Below are 13,341 nucleotides of genomic sequence, written 5' to 3'. Positions count from 1 at the left end.
CTTATTGTATGCCTACTGACTATCTGTGTATAGCTTCAGTGAATGTATTGCTTTTGCTTATCTTTTTAGTCTATCTGCTGTTTTTCTGTGTTTTTCTCTTCTTTTCCCGGTTTTAAATTGTCATTTTGAAAAAAAAAAATAAAATAAAGATACTAAATATGATAAATATTATTATTATAATAAACAATTTATTTTAAACTGAAACTTTTTTTTAGCATTATTTTCATTTTAAACGTTTATTGATGCTAGCATTTATGTTACAAGGTAATTTAGTTCGGTCAAGCCAATATTTACACAACCCTATTACAAATAAGTATATGAAAAACATAGACAATAATGAAAATAAAAATCATCAGTCCAGTTAAAAAAGGATACTAAAAGTTAATGGATTTGCAGGCTCTTGCAGGTCCTGCCTATCAGCAGTTACTTTCTCCTTGGACACAAAATGATGGGTAAGTCTAGCCTCGCCTATATACTGTAGTGGTTCTAAATCTATATTCATTATTAATTGCATAAACACGTAATAATCTAAAACAACACATAATCAATCAATCAGTACTATGACTACTTTATTATTATTATTCATTGTTATACAAACTACTTAAAATCCACAAATTAAAATCACAATTGTTTCAGTTCATTTTGTTGTTACTGATGTTAGTGGTCCGTATACACCTACGGGTCATAGAGCATGGCGTCACATGCCCGCACAAATCATTAGCTTACCTCTACTAACTCGATCTCAATCAGCTAAAAGATCGATATGAACGTGGGCTCAGAGAAATCATTGGACCTCTCTTACTGGCTATCAACATACCATACATAATTATTGTAGGTTACACTTAATGATTAAGATATCTCTCACTGGATTTGTTTTTAAGGTAAGAAAAGCTAAGACAGAAATTCTTGTTTTAGTATCGTACTATTATAGGAAATTATATAGGGCCTATAGGCCTATAGAAAAACGTTGATTTTCAAATTGTGAGCTTATTAATTTTATATAGTACCCGGATACACGAGCGGTGTATTAAGCGACAATAAACAGCACGCAGTGTTGTGTCTTTTTTTTTTTTTTATAGTGAAACACTTTTTTTAGAGGGTTAAGTTATGGTGGTGTGATAATTATGTTTATAATGCGTCTGCAGATACGATACTGCAAGCTGTTTATTGTCGCTAGACATGATACTGTAAAGAATAATAATAAAGGTGGTGCAGCTGCTGCAGTTTCTAACACCAATTTGAATTAATATTTATTAGTGATCAGATAAAATCCCACATCTGGATTTTATACAATTACTAATTACGTAATATGTATAGTGCGCTACAATCATTTAAACAACATTATGTATTTCTCAGTATGGGCTTATTAGGTAGACTATCTAGAGATATAGACATTCTGTAATTGGCTATGTTGGATATAATTGAAATAAAAAGAAATGTAACTAATTATCTTGTAATGAATGACTTTACAAAATGATTTTAAATAAACTGAAGAATTGTAATTGAATAAAACAAAAACGTACATAAACAACTAGTATTATTACAGTATTTTTTTATTTTAAGAGGAATAGGGCCACGACACGCCAAGTCTATAAAGAGAACTTTGTGTTTGTGAGCAGTATTCTATGCAACTTTTTATCGTTTATGTTACTCTAGGCAACACCATTTAATTACAATAATTATGCTTTGTGTGCGTGTGTGTTTGGAACAACACTTGAGATATAAAGGAGAAGAAAGTAATCCCTGAGTCTTTACAAATTCGACAATCATGGATTCGCATATGCACGGGGCGCATGCGCACGGTTTGGACTTATTAGTTTCGCGCGTTGTGGGAATTCCGCATATAAGTAGGAGGATCGGTCAGTGACCTTCAGTGACCTTCGTCTGAAAAACATGATATTAATAAAGCTGAGAATGTAAAATGCGTAGGAGACAAAGGGAGATATTAATTAAAATTTGTCAACTAAGTCCCTTTCCTGGCTTCAACTAATTTTAAGTTCTATCTTTTTGTATGACAAAAAAATGTGATGTGCCCATATATGGACATGATGATGTCATATCACTACAATATTTGGGAATATCACTGTCATATTTGGGCACATCACAATTTTGATATTGTAGACAGTTAAGAAATCGATTGAAATATTTTAAGCAGTAACTGTGTATTAAATACTGTAATATAGTAGATGATAATTGTATTTTACTACTGTAGATTAGCTTTGCGTCAGGGGATTGAGTAATTATTGGTCAGATGTTTGTCCTACTCTGATGTAATTTTATTTATACTAAGTAACATTGAGAACAATACTCTTGCTTTGAGATTAGCATTTAATAATTATTAAAATGAGTATAAGTAGTCTTTCTCCGTTGGCAATATTATGTTATGTTTATTTCCGCTGGCAATGAATTTGATGGTGGATTATACTTAATAATATAGATAATACTAAGACAAATATTAGAGTATAATTAGATATGGGATTGTCGGCACATTCGCTTTGTTCAAAAATTAATTCATATTAAAAAATAATTCTTATTAGCCTTACTTTGATTGTTCTATTACTAATACATTTTTCATCAACTTATTAGAAATATACAAATACAAAAGAGCGACGTACGTTTTCACGAAACGCGCCACGATTTCGCTCTTGGCAATATTTCTGAGCATGCGTAGAACGTAGTCATGCAAATGCAACTGAACATAAGTAGGCCTAAAGTTACCATTTTTTGACGTTTTCTTAAATGTGAGATCTTGTTAAAACATCGTTAGCAACATGTTGCCAGGAGACGTCAGTGACGACCGCCAATGTTTCTATATACGGTGCGTTGAGTAATGACAATGTTGAACGTAATTATCAAATCAAATACATTAGTGTTTATTTATTGACAGTGAAGGGTACGGAATAATAATAATTAATGTGAATAGATTTGAATTACTAACATCATTAAAAAGAAGCGTGATAAACCAAACATTCAAACACGATAATTGACAATAACCGCTGGCAAAGTCAATAAGTCAGCGAATATCACCAATACTCTACTTTGATAAGCCGAGAGGTACCCTAAATGAAGTTATTGATTTTGGTACCGATTACCAAAAGAAGAATGAAGATTGTTTAATCGACTGTTTAAGAAAGCAATCCTAATCTTTAGATTTATTTTACAAATATTAGGAGAACACTGCGTTTCATCATCACTCGTATCAACATTTCATCATCACTCTTATCAACATCTCATGATTACTCGTATCAACATTTCATCACTCTTATGAACACTTCATCATCAACATTTCATTATCACTCTTATCAACATTTTATCATCACTCTTATCAACATTTCATCATCACTCTTATCAACATTTCTTCACTACTCTTATCAACATTTGATCATCACTCTCATCAACATTTCATCATCAATATTATCAACATTTTATCATCAATATTATAAGTAATACCATTCAATATACCAGTTGAAAACTACGATAAGGATATAGGTCATCAGAAAAAAATTGTTTGTATAACATAAATTTAAGTACTTAATCAGTATTGGCTGCTTTAATCATGCAATGGATGAAAGGGGTTTCTTTTTAGAAAAAAGTACTGGTGCTGCAAAGATAATCAACACAGATGTTTCGGCAAAAACACTGTTGATTTTAAAATATATCATCATATTAATGGACCTACATCCTGATGATGAAATACAGGTTTAGTTTAATATTCATTAGATAATTTACCATTATGGTAATTACTGAAAAATGAAGGATCCCTGGTTTAATTCCGAGGCCAACATCACAGAATCGATTGTATATCATAATACTTTGCATTCCCGTTGTAATTAACAATTATTCTCCATAGAATTCCACATAATGAAACAAAATGAAGCACTATCGGCTATTTTCAATATTTATTAATGCCATTGTCGGGAAGTTTTAAATGCCACGGAACTGTCGTCTTCAGTGTGAACATTATAAAACAAACTTTTAGATTCTAACTCTCTTTTAGAAAAAACCTGAATAGGGTATAGTGTTAAACTATATTCGTTTCACTGGAAAGTCTCCACTTTATTAAGGGATTGCCATGAATAGGGGTTGGCCGTAGCACTAAACTATATTCGTTTCACTAGAAGTTCTCTATTTTATCAAGGGTTCCCTTGAAAAGTTAAAAGATTTCCCTTCGTTCATTTCACGTCCCTTTAATAAGGGTTTTTTAAATGAGAGGTTCTTTGTAATCGTTTTGTAATTGTGTAGGCCTAGTAGCAGCTTACAATGGTTGGTCTACATTATAGAAAACTGGTTCAAGAAATTATTCTTGCAAGATCCTCTATTTTTTGTATTTTCTCATTATAAATTATCATTCTTTTTTATTGTATTGTTATACCATTGATAGAAACTAATAAATGTTGAATTATTATTATTATTATTATATTTATCAAAATTTAAACTAGAATGAAGAATGATTATAATGATCATTTTCTGTGTTTAAAATTAATAATTATAAAAAAAAAAAGGAAAACGCAATCTTGATAGATACATATCAAATCCAACTACGTAAGAAACCTAGTGCGTATAATGTGAAATCATCCCTTTTAGAAATGTTAATCATTACGGTTTGTAACGGACCGCCGAGCTTATATCTAAGGATCTAGGATTGGAAAGATAGTGTAGAAATAGAGTATGACATTAAAGCAAACCAATGAATAATATCTATGAACCACCAACTCTCTACATGAGTTTACACGAAACTTAGAAAAGACAATTCTGCTTATAGCTTTGGTTTTTGTTCACTAAAATCGGTTTTAATATTTATTTATTTAATAATACGGCAGAGTTGTCTTCACACCAGTATGGCTAACAAAATAAAAACTACGCCGAAAATATTCTCCTTTCTTTCTGTTTTTGTGTGAAGGCAGCTGTAACAAGATGTGGACCCTGCAACTTGTGGTCGACAAGATCACAGCAACCAACTCCGTAAATTGCGTTGGTTGACTTTCAGTGTAATCGGTAAATGCGAGTGGTTGTCAACGTCAAAATTAATCTAACCGACTCCATTTATTAATTATGATATCCACAAATTGTATACTCCGATTACATCAAAAGAAAGCACACACCGCCATTGGCAAAAACGTAACATCAACACACACAGAGAAACTGATTTGAATATTTTTAAGTAAGTCGTCGGTGAATTTGATTGGAATCAACAGGTAGTTGCAGCTGGCTAGTTCTACTAACAACATCTTATTTTTATTTCAGGGCTAGGAGTTTTCTGACAATGATAATCAAGATCTTTATTATAATTGCATATTTGTCAGTAGGTAAGTAAACATTTCTTTAGATACAAATAGGCATATTTACCTTTATTATAGGTATGTCTATATAAAACATTTTAAATGAGCTGGTATGTTATAACTTTGCTATTTTTCCATGCAAAAATAATTATACTTATGGAAACTCTCAATCTTTTAAACTGTGAACTTGTGTTCACTGCATATAATATGGTGGTAATTTCTTACGTGTGCGCCACACACAGCACTGTGTTCACGCATGTCAGTTACGGCAATCATTCCGACACTCACGTAACGCGCGCGTTAAGGGTTGCTAACCCAGATATTTTTCGAATTTCACAAATAAAACGTTTACCAAATTTAGCTTCCCCGAAGCAATATGCGATTCAATTTAAGCTTAGAATATTTCAAGAATCGAATGTAATTTAAATTACTCTCGATCATTTTGCAGAATTGATGTCGTTAACGATTATCAAAATACATTCAGACAATTCGATGTGCATCTTCTGTTACTAATAGTCATATCATGTTCTTTGGGTTAATGGAGATAGTCAAAGACTATGAAGCGATCTCATTAAAGGTCACTTAATACACTGCATATGACAGAACTTTTCAAATAGTATAAAATAACATAATCAAGTCTATAAGATAAATATAATTTTCTCCAGATTCGAAATGTGTAATTTGACCTAACTATAAAAGTATTGATTCTAATATTACATTGAATGAGAAGCAGTATTCGTTAAAATGATGGAAAATAATTATAAATTTACATAACAATCTATCAAAATATCGTATAAAGTCGATGAGGGAAGAGTAGGCCTAATGATAAGTGTCAGATGTTGAAATGCCTGCAATATTCTAGTTTTTTTTAAAGCAGATAAAGTATCTCTGTCAAATGTAAAGAAAGTAAAAGTTTATTATATATACTGTATAAACATGGATTTGTAGGTTGTTACTACCTTTAAACTATGTTCGTAACCTTTAACCTTTGCATGCATTACTTTAACCTTTAACCTATCTCATATAGGGTCAGCTTTACGAAGTAATGAGTCAATGCTGACAGAGCAGCTACTTTCATCCTATGGTCCTCGGACAACTCGACCAGTAGATTATAAAAATTCTACTGTAAATGTCACCTTACGGTTCATTGTAACGCAGGTTATAAATTTGGTAAAACACATTTTCCTCATTTCATTAGGTCTAAATTATATTTAATTTAATTTTTATTGATACATGTTTATGTCTTGTCATGATGTATTTTTGTGAGGGTCCCTAATGATCAGCTTCGGCTGGATGGACAACCCTGGTAAAGTATTGTTGAAATAAAATAAATAAATAAATAAATAAAGCTCTGTCTACACTATCAAACTAGTTCGACAAAAAAAAGTGTGATGTTCCCAAATATGGTAGTGATAATGTCATCGTGTCCATATATGGGCACATCACATAATGTTAGTGTAGACAGAGCTTAACTTTCACTTATAACAACTTTTCCAATCAAATAAGTGACGCAGAAACATTAGACGTTTACTCATAAGTTATGATCATTAATGAATACAGTCATCCTAAAAACAGTGTTTGACTGTTCACTATGTTAAACCGCCTACACGTTGCCCATAACTCCTAATAGCAGCCATTTTGACGGTTATAGTTAATGTTTGTGACAACTATACAATGTTTTGAAAGCAAATTAATACATCCAATGGCTTATCAATCTTGCTAAAGGAACATTTAGAGATGATTAAAATGATATATTGGTCATTTTCTACAAATGCATTTAAAAGCAAAACGTCTAATTCTATCATATTGATGGATAGCCAAAGTTAATATGTGATTAGTGAGATGAGTCTTACTTAAGGAAAATAGTTTTCCATTTCGATCTGAATGATTTACAGTTAAATACATTATTTAGTACCAAGATTTTTATGGTGTTTTTTTTTCAGGACGAGAAGGCGCAGGCTTTAACGGTTAATGGATGGTTTAAAATGGTAAGGGTCTCCTCTTTGTCAAATTTATAGTATTAATATTAGTACATGTCAATAAAATTGGGTCTTTAAATATATAATGATATTTTACACGATTTCATTGTATAAAACTAAATTAGATAGTAGGCTTTATGTTATGTATTGCACACTAATGTTATCTACATGGAATACTAGAGTTATTATGTTGTCCAGTTACTGTTATTATGGTGCTTAAAATAACATGCTGATTTTTTTTTTTCTCATGTAACGACAAATATCAATGAATAATCCGACAAACATTAATGTTTCTATAAAATGCTGTTTACACAAAGACAAACCCACAACATCCCACGGGTTTGGACAAAACTAATTATGGGAAAACCATTATGAATTCGATAATTAATTATGGTAAATTATGCTAATTTCATAGAGATTATGCATTTGGACAAGGACTAATAAGACCAAAATAAAAGAAAATAATAATCCGTTGAATTACAATAACGCATCAAGTATTTTAATAGTTAAAATATTAAAATCAGTAAAGATAACCATGAATAATAAATATTACATTATTCTATGGTAGACCTATATATTAAGATTAGCAATGAAAGTCATTGTTGTATTGGTTTTTTTTTGTATTAGAAGCCTACATCATACAACAACATTTAAATGATAAAAAGAAAGGAGAAAATATGCAACTGCATGCCTATCGAGCCCAACAACAGTTTGGTGTAATGTCAGGCTCACGCAAAGATCTTCGGCTTAAATTAATATTATCTCTATGGGCTCACTTCGACAAATTAAACAGAGAAAAAATGTATAGTGTTATGAAACATTTACGGAGACAACGCGTAGGGTCCAACAAGGCCTAATGTTAAACATTAATTGAGTCAACAACAGTCAAATTGGGTAACTTTGAATTCGCCACTCAACTAAACAAATAGACATAATATTATAAATATTAATTATCAAGTAACACAGTGCTATTCTTTGTACAGATATGGACTGATCAGAGATTAATATGGGACGAAAATGATCAAAATATCAAGGATATTTTTGTTGAAAAGACTGATATATGGCTTCCAGACATTACCTTATACAATAAGTAGGTGGAATAGGCTTTATTACTGATTCTTTATGCCTGAAGTACGACAAGGATTTCATTTCATTATTTATTCGGTCTATTTCAGTATATACATAATAAAAAAAATGAAATTGGGGAGACGAGGGTCAACCTAAGTGAACTTAATCACTGTAGCTGAGCCGGTTGACCCAACAAACTACCAAATATCATAGAATGTGTAAGCAAATGGCACTAAAACCACTAGTAAATATACTAAAGATCGTTCCAATACAATTTATAATAGAAATTAAAACTTCTAAGTTTACTGTTGATTTCAAGGAGGCTGGGGCTACAGTAGGTCCTCTGATGTATGCCAGAAGAACTACCCATGAACAAACCTATTCACCTTTCTCATTATTTTCTGTATTTGCAATGTAGATCTACCAGTAAACGAATTATGCCAAACAGCAACAATCCAAATCCGATTAGGACACTAAATAATTAAACATAAAATAAACATCTAGGGAAATAATCTTATCGACGCACGCACACTCTCTATGTCCATATTCATTACAAAATTCATTGAAATCGGAGCAGGCGTGAATGCATCCATCCTAAACTGTCAAATTGCCCTGCTATTCCCAACACATTGCTCCTATTTAATAAACAATTTATCTATATTTCTTAGTTTAATTGCTATTATGATTATGGTATAAATGCCTGTATAATATTACATTGAATAAACCAATTATGTAAATTAATTGAAGAAATGAGAAGTCAATTAAAAGCAGCAACAAAGTATTAATGATAATTATAATTTTATGTTTAATGATATTCCCAGGAGTTGGTTGCTATCATAAGCAATTCTCAATAGCATTTGGTTATCTTGAGCTGCAAACGCGTAAACATAAAGTAAACTATATTTATGCTGTATTAATTATGTCGCAGAAGATAAAGACAATGTCGCCTGATCATTTTCATTAGTAAATGTGACATTCGTTGTGGAACCTCAATAATTTATAATGTCACTAATATCTAAATATTGTCTTTTTTTATTTGTAGATTTTTGCTTGTACATTATATTATTATTTTATGTGTTTCAACCCTGTGACGTATGTTCACTGTAGGGTAATGATGAAATAAAATTAAAATAAATGAAAATAAAAAATTATATTGTGTTAGATAAATTGACAAATTAGGAAATGTAGGCCAAGAACACCATAAAATTGTCCAAATATGTATGATATAATTAATGAAACGACAAATTTAGGTCAATGCAAAATTCGAATAGTCCGGCTAGCAAGAGAAAACTATTAAAAACAAACATGATCTTTTTTCTTCTCTAACAAGGTTGATTTTGAATGAATGAATAATTGTTGTTTCAGCATTGATGGCCAGTTTGAACGACAAAAAGAAGATGTTTTCCTTCGAGTGACCTCTGATGGCACAGTCACGTGGGCTTCTCCATCAATCTACACAAGTTCTTGCAGAATGAACGTTAGGAAATTTCCATTTGACAGTCAGCTTTGCACCTTAGAGTTTGGTTCCTGGACGTACGACGGTAACGAGCTCAACCTCATGACAGTTACGGGAAGAGACGCCGAACAAACCGAATTCACTGAAAACGGTGTATGGGTATTGACGTCTGTAAACGTTGTCAGACAAGTGCGCTACTTTAACTGCTGTCCAGAACCTTATCCGATCTTGACGTATAGCCTTCAGTTAACAAGGCGTTACGAGTTCTACCTTGCTAACATATTACTACCTTGTATATTACTGTCTTTTCTTTCAATGCTGGTGTTTTATCTGCCACCAGAAAGTGGTGAGAAGATTTCCTTCGGAATGACCACTATTCTTGGATTACTACTTTTTCAACAAATGATTGCTGAAACATTACCTCCGAGTGCGGACAATGCTCCGATTATAGGTAAATACACAAACATTACTCATATTCTTACATTAAAGATGTATTGTCACCAAAAAACATGAACAAATTAAGATTAATTAAATCAGACTTTGAATATAGCTTATTTTGTAGTTTCAATAAAGTTAACCACTTCCGTAGAAAAAACACCGAAAAAACAATGTTTTCACTTAGAAAATGACAAAATCAATGGTTAAATTCAAACCAATTTGACTATTTTGGTCAAAGTGGATAACTATTATATGACATTAACATGGCATATTCAACAGAAAATGTTTTATAATTAATAATAATTATTTTTTCAGGGGGACAATACATCTTTAATTAAATACATTTACAACCCTATATTTCTTATTATGTATATAAGTAGGCATGCGGTAGGGTAATACACGCGGTTATGCGGAGACGGTTCTATAAATCTAGTATCGATTCTGGTTCCCTTATAATAGTTGAAACTATCTCCATTCAATTCAGATTTGTCCATAGAAACTTACATGAAGCAAATAGAGTTAGAAGTACATCCTAGGTGAAGTGGGACAATCTAGAGAACCATAATATTATTCGTAATTTGGAACGTGATGAACGTGATTTCAATTTCATCACAAAATGTTTGTGATGAAATTGAAATAAAAACTTAATTGTTAGCGTAAAGTATAAAGAAAACAACTTACAAGAACAGATTAAATACCTTGACATCTAAAGGTTCTGAAATAGAATTGAAACATAGTTTTTGAATATAGTATAACGTTTTAGGCCTAACATTTACATATTTAAATGGTGAATGTATCGCTTTGATGATGATATTTGACAGGGCGCAAGAAACTGATCTAGTTTTCTAAACCAGGTTATAATACCAAAAACTAGATTTATTTATTAACAAAGAAGACTATACGTTTACTCATAAAACTAAGCTTGGAGATACAGTAATGATTTCACTTAACACAGTTATAATGGCAATATTTCATCGCTTTCGCGAAATAAATTTAAAACAATTGTAACTTCTGGGTAATTTTCCTAATTCTGTCAATTAAACGTCCGTTCGGTAAAATCAATCGATACTGATCGTATATTGAAGAGATTTAGCTATCAGACGTGACGACGTTAACAGGTGTGTGATTAATGAGTTTCTTAATAATGTTCGTGTTCGACTTAATTATCTACACGTTTAAATCGAACAAACAAATCGCTTGTCAGATATACTTGAATAGACTAATCAAACGAATGGATTTATCTGGCCTTTAAACGAATACAATCGGAATAATATATTTAAGTTCAAGGTAAAAAACGCGTTTCAGTAGAATTGTATACTAAATATTTATAATTATCGCAGATATGATTCAAGGTAAAACGCGATCTTCACATCTGAAAAAGCGTTTGACGCATTTCAACAATTTAGGTTTCAACAGAAAAATAAAAAACAGAAAAATCAAAGGAAACCAATTATATGCCTACAAAACCAAAATTCATTAATTAAACACACCAAATTCAATAAAAACAATTGTGTCTCAATTTAAAAAAGCTGGTAGGATGTAAAATGCTATCGTCGTCGTAAATGCGGGCTTATTGAATATTCAATATATTTAATATATCTCGGTAACTTTAAACCGAAACGAACAGTAAAAGTATAAATATTGCAGCAATAAATGCTGATTTTAAGTTAATTTAGTCAATTTTAAAATACAAAAAAACATTGACAATCTGGCTTAAAAACTAAACTATGAAATAAAATAAAAAAATATCAAATTGTATTTAGTATTTTGATTATTTCTTTCTTCTTTCTGACGATAATAATTGTTTGAAAAATATAACATGGTATAGTGACGGAAAGGTTGACCCTAATTGTATATCAACTGACCTTTTTTCAGTTTATTTATACCCTTATATCTGATAATGATCTTATATAGTGCAGTAAAAAAAAAGTCGACTATCAGGGTTTTTTAGTATATTTCTCTTTATTACAAATAGGCATAAATGCTTTATAATATCAAATAATAATAACAATAATTATGTTTAAGACCTTGTTTACATTACGTGCATTATTGGGTTCGAAATACCCTCACTGCTTTAAGCTTGTTTCTCACTAGCGACGCAACGTAAGTGATTTGACCAATCACGACGCAATTTATTATATACTTAAAATATTAATCAAAATGATATGGCTACAAGAAAAAGACGTACTGAATTAAATTAATTAATTAAACATCTTTATACAGGATTACACAATAAGGAAAATCTGTTTAGCATTGTGGTCCTGTCTTAAATACAAGAAATCAGGGGGAGATCGATATCTAGCTTTGAGTGAAGCAATTGTTGGGTAATATTTAATTTCAGTTGGAGGTTATTCCACATTTTAGCGCCTGCTAAATAAAATTAAAGAAAACTTTTTTTTTCTTTTTAAATGAATTTCCAGGAACATATTTCACTTTTATCATCTCGATGGGATGTGCATCTGTTCTGGTTACCTCAGTAATTCTAAATATATACTGCGGGAGCAGCGAGCGACCAATACCTGACTGGATCAGGATAATCGTATTGGGAAAATTGGGCGCCATAATCGGCCGTCAAAATGCAGATGCTAAAAAGAAGAAGGCTTACAATTTGGTTGAGAAGAAACCTCAAGATGTAGCAACAGACCTTTATGAAAACAATATTCGAAACGATACAAGCGATTTTTGTGGTGATATCGGTAAATCTGAAGTAAACATTAGTCGACCAAGGAGTTCGGCCAGGAGAAAATCCTACGATGATACACACTCGAATGCTGGAGGCTCGAAACAAAACGATGGTTTTGAAGGCCAGTGGCGAGAAGTTGCAGTCATTTTAGACAGACTTTTTCTAATTATTTCATTAATTATTGTTTCAATTGCAGCCGTTCATGTTCTTCTCTCAATCGTATAAAACAGGCACAGTATCATGCCTGGAGACAATAAACAGGCCCCTGTTAAAGTCACATGGTCAGTATATCAAGTCGATAGTATGTGTAGTAGTGTAATAATTGAAACTTTTATAAGAAAAAAATGTTTGTATGTAAAGATAAAAACAGTTTAAGATTTAACAACCGATAGCTGATTAATAGAAACAGAATACCTGTATATGCCTAACTATAGTAAT

At 31.5% G+C, this 13,341-nt stretch overlaps 1 protein-coding gene across 2 annotated transcripts; it reads left to right on the top strand.

Moving 5' to 3' along the window:
• The first annotated feature begins 634 nt into the window (after positions 1-634).
• Positions 635-13,286, top strand: LOC144834980 (neuronal acetylcholine receptor subunit alpha-10-like). Of its 2 annotated transcripts, XM_078689985.1 has the most exons (7): positions 635-881; positions 5,245-5,306; positions 6,307-6,449; positions 7,223-7,267; positions 8,242-8,348; positions 9,692-10,233; positions 12,641-13,286. In XM_078689985.1, exons 2-7 carry the CDS (start codon positions 5,264-5,266, stop codon positions 13,126-13,128), a joined length of 1,368 nt encoding a protein of 455 aa, XP_078546111.1. In that variant the 5' UTR covers positions 635-881; positions 5,245-5,263; the 3' UTR covers positions 13,129-13,286. The 2 variants fall into 2 exon arrangements, with proteins under 2 accessions (XP_078546111.1, XP_078546109.1); XM_078689983.1 differs by lacking the exon at positions 635-881 and having other exon boundaries at positions 5,238-5,306; positions 12,641-13,285.
• Positions 13,287-13,341: the final 55 nt, after the last annotated feature.

Source organism: Antedon bifida, chromosome 2 (genome assembly GCF_963402885.1).
Source record: "Antedon bifida chromosome 2, ecAntBifi1.1, whole genome shotgun sequence".
NCBI classification, from domain to species: domain Eukaryota; kingdom Metazoa; phylum Echinodermata; class Crinoidea; order Comatulida; family Antedonidae; genus Antedon; species Antedon bifida.
Note: the sequence above shows the minus strand (reverse complement) of the source record. Positions and strands in the feature narration are given on the sequence as shown.

What these genes read in the sequence shown, in the direction of transcription:
- LOC144834980 (XM_078689985.1), top strand. Translation starts at nt 5,264, where the DNA reads ATGATAATCAAGATCTTTATTATAATTGCATATTTGTCAGTAG. An exon ending in AATTGCATATTTGTCAGTAG is followed by an intron (nt 5,307 to 6,306) that starts GTAAGTAAACAT and finishes TATCTCATATAG; the next exon opens with GGTCAGCTTTACGAAGTAAT. An exon ending in TTAATGGATGGTTTAAAATG is followed by an intron (nt 7,268 to 8,241) that starts GTAAGGGTCTCC and finishes TTCTTTGTACAG; the next exon opens with ATATGGACTGATCAGAGATT.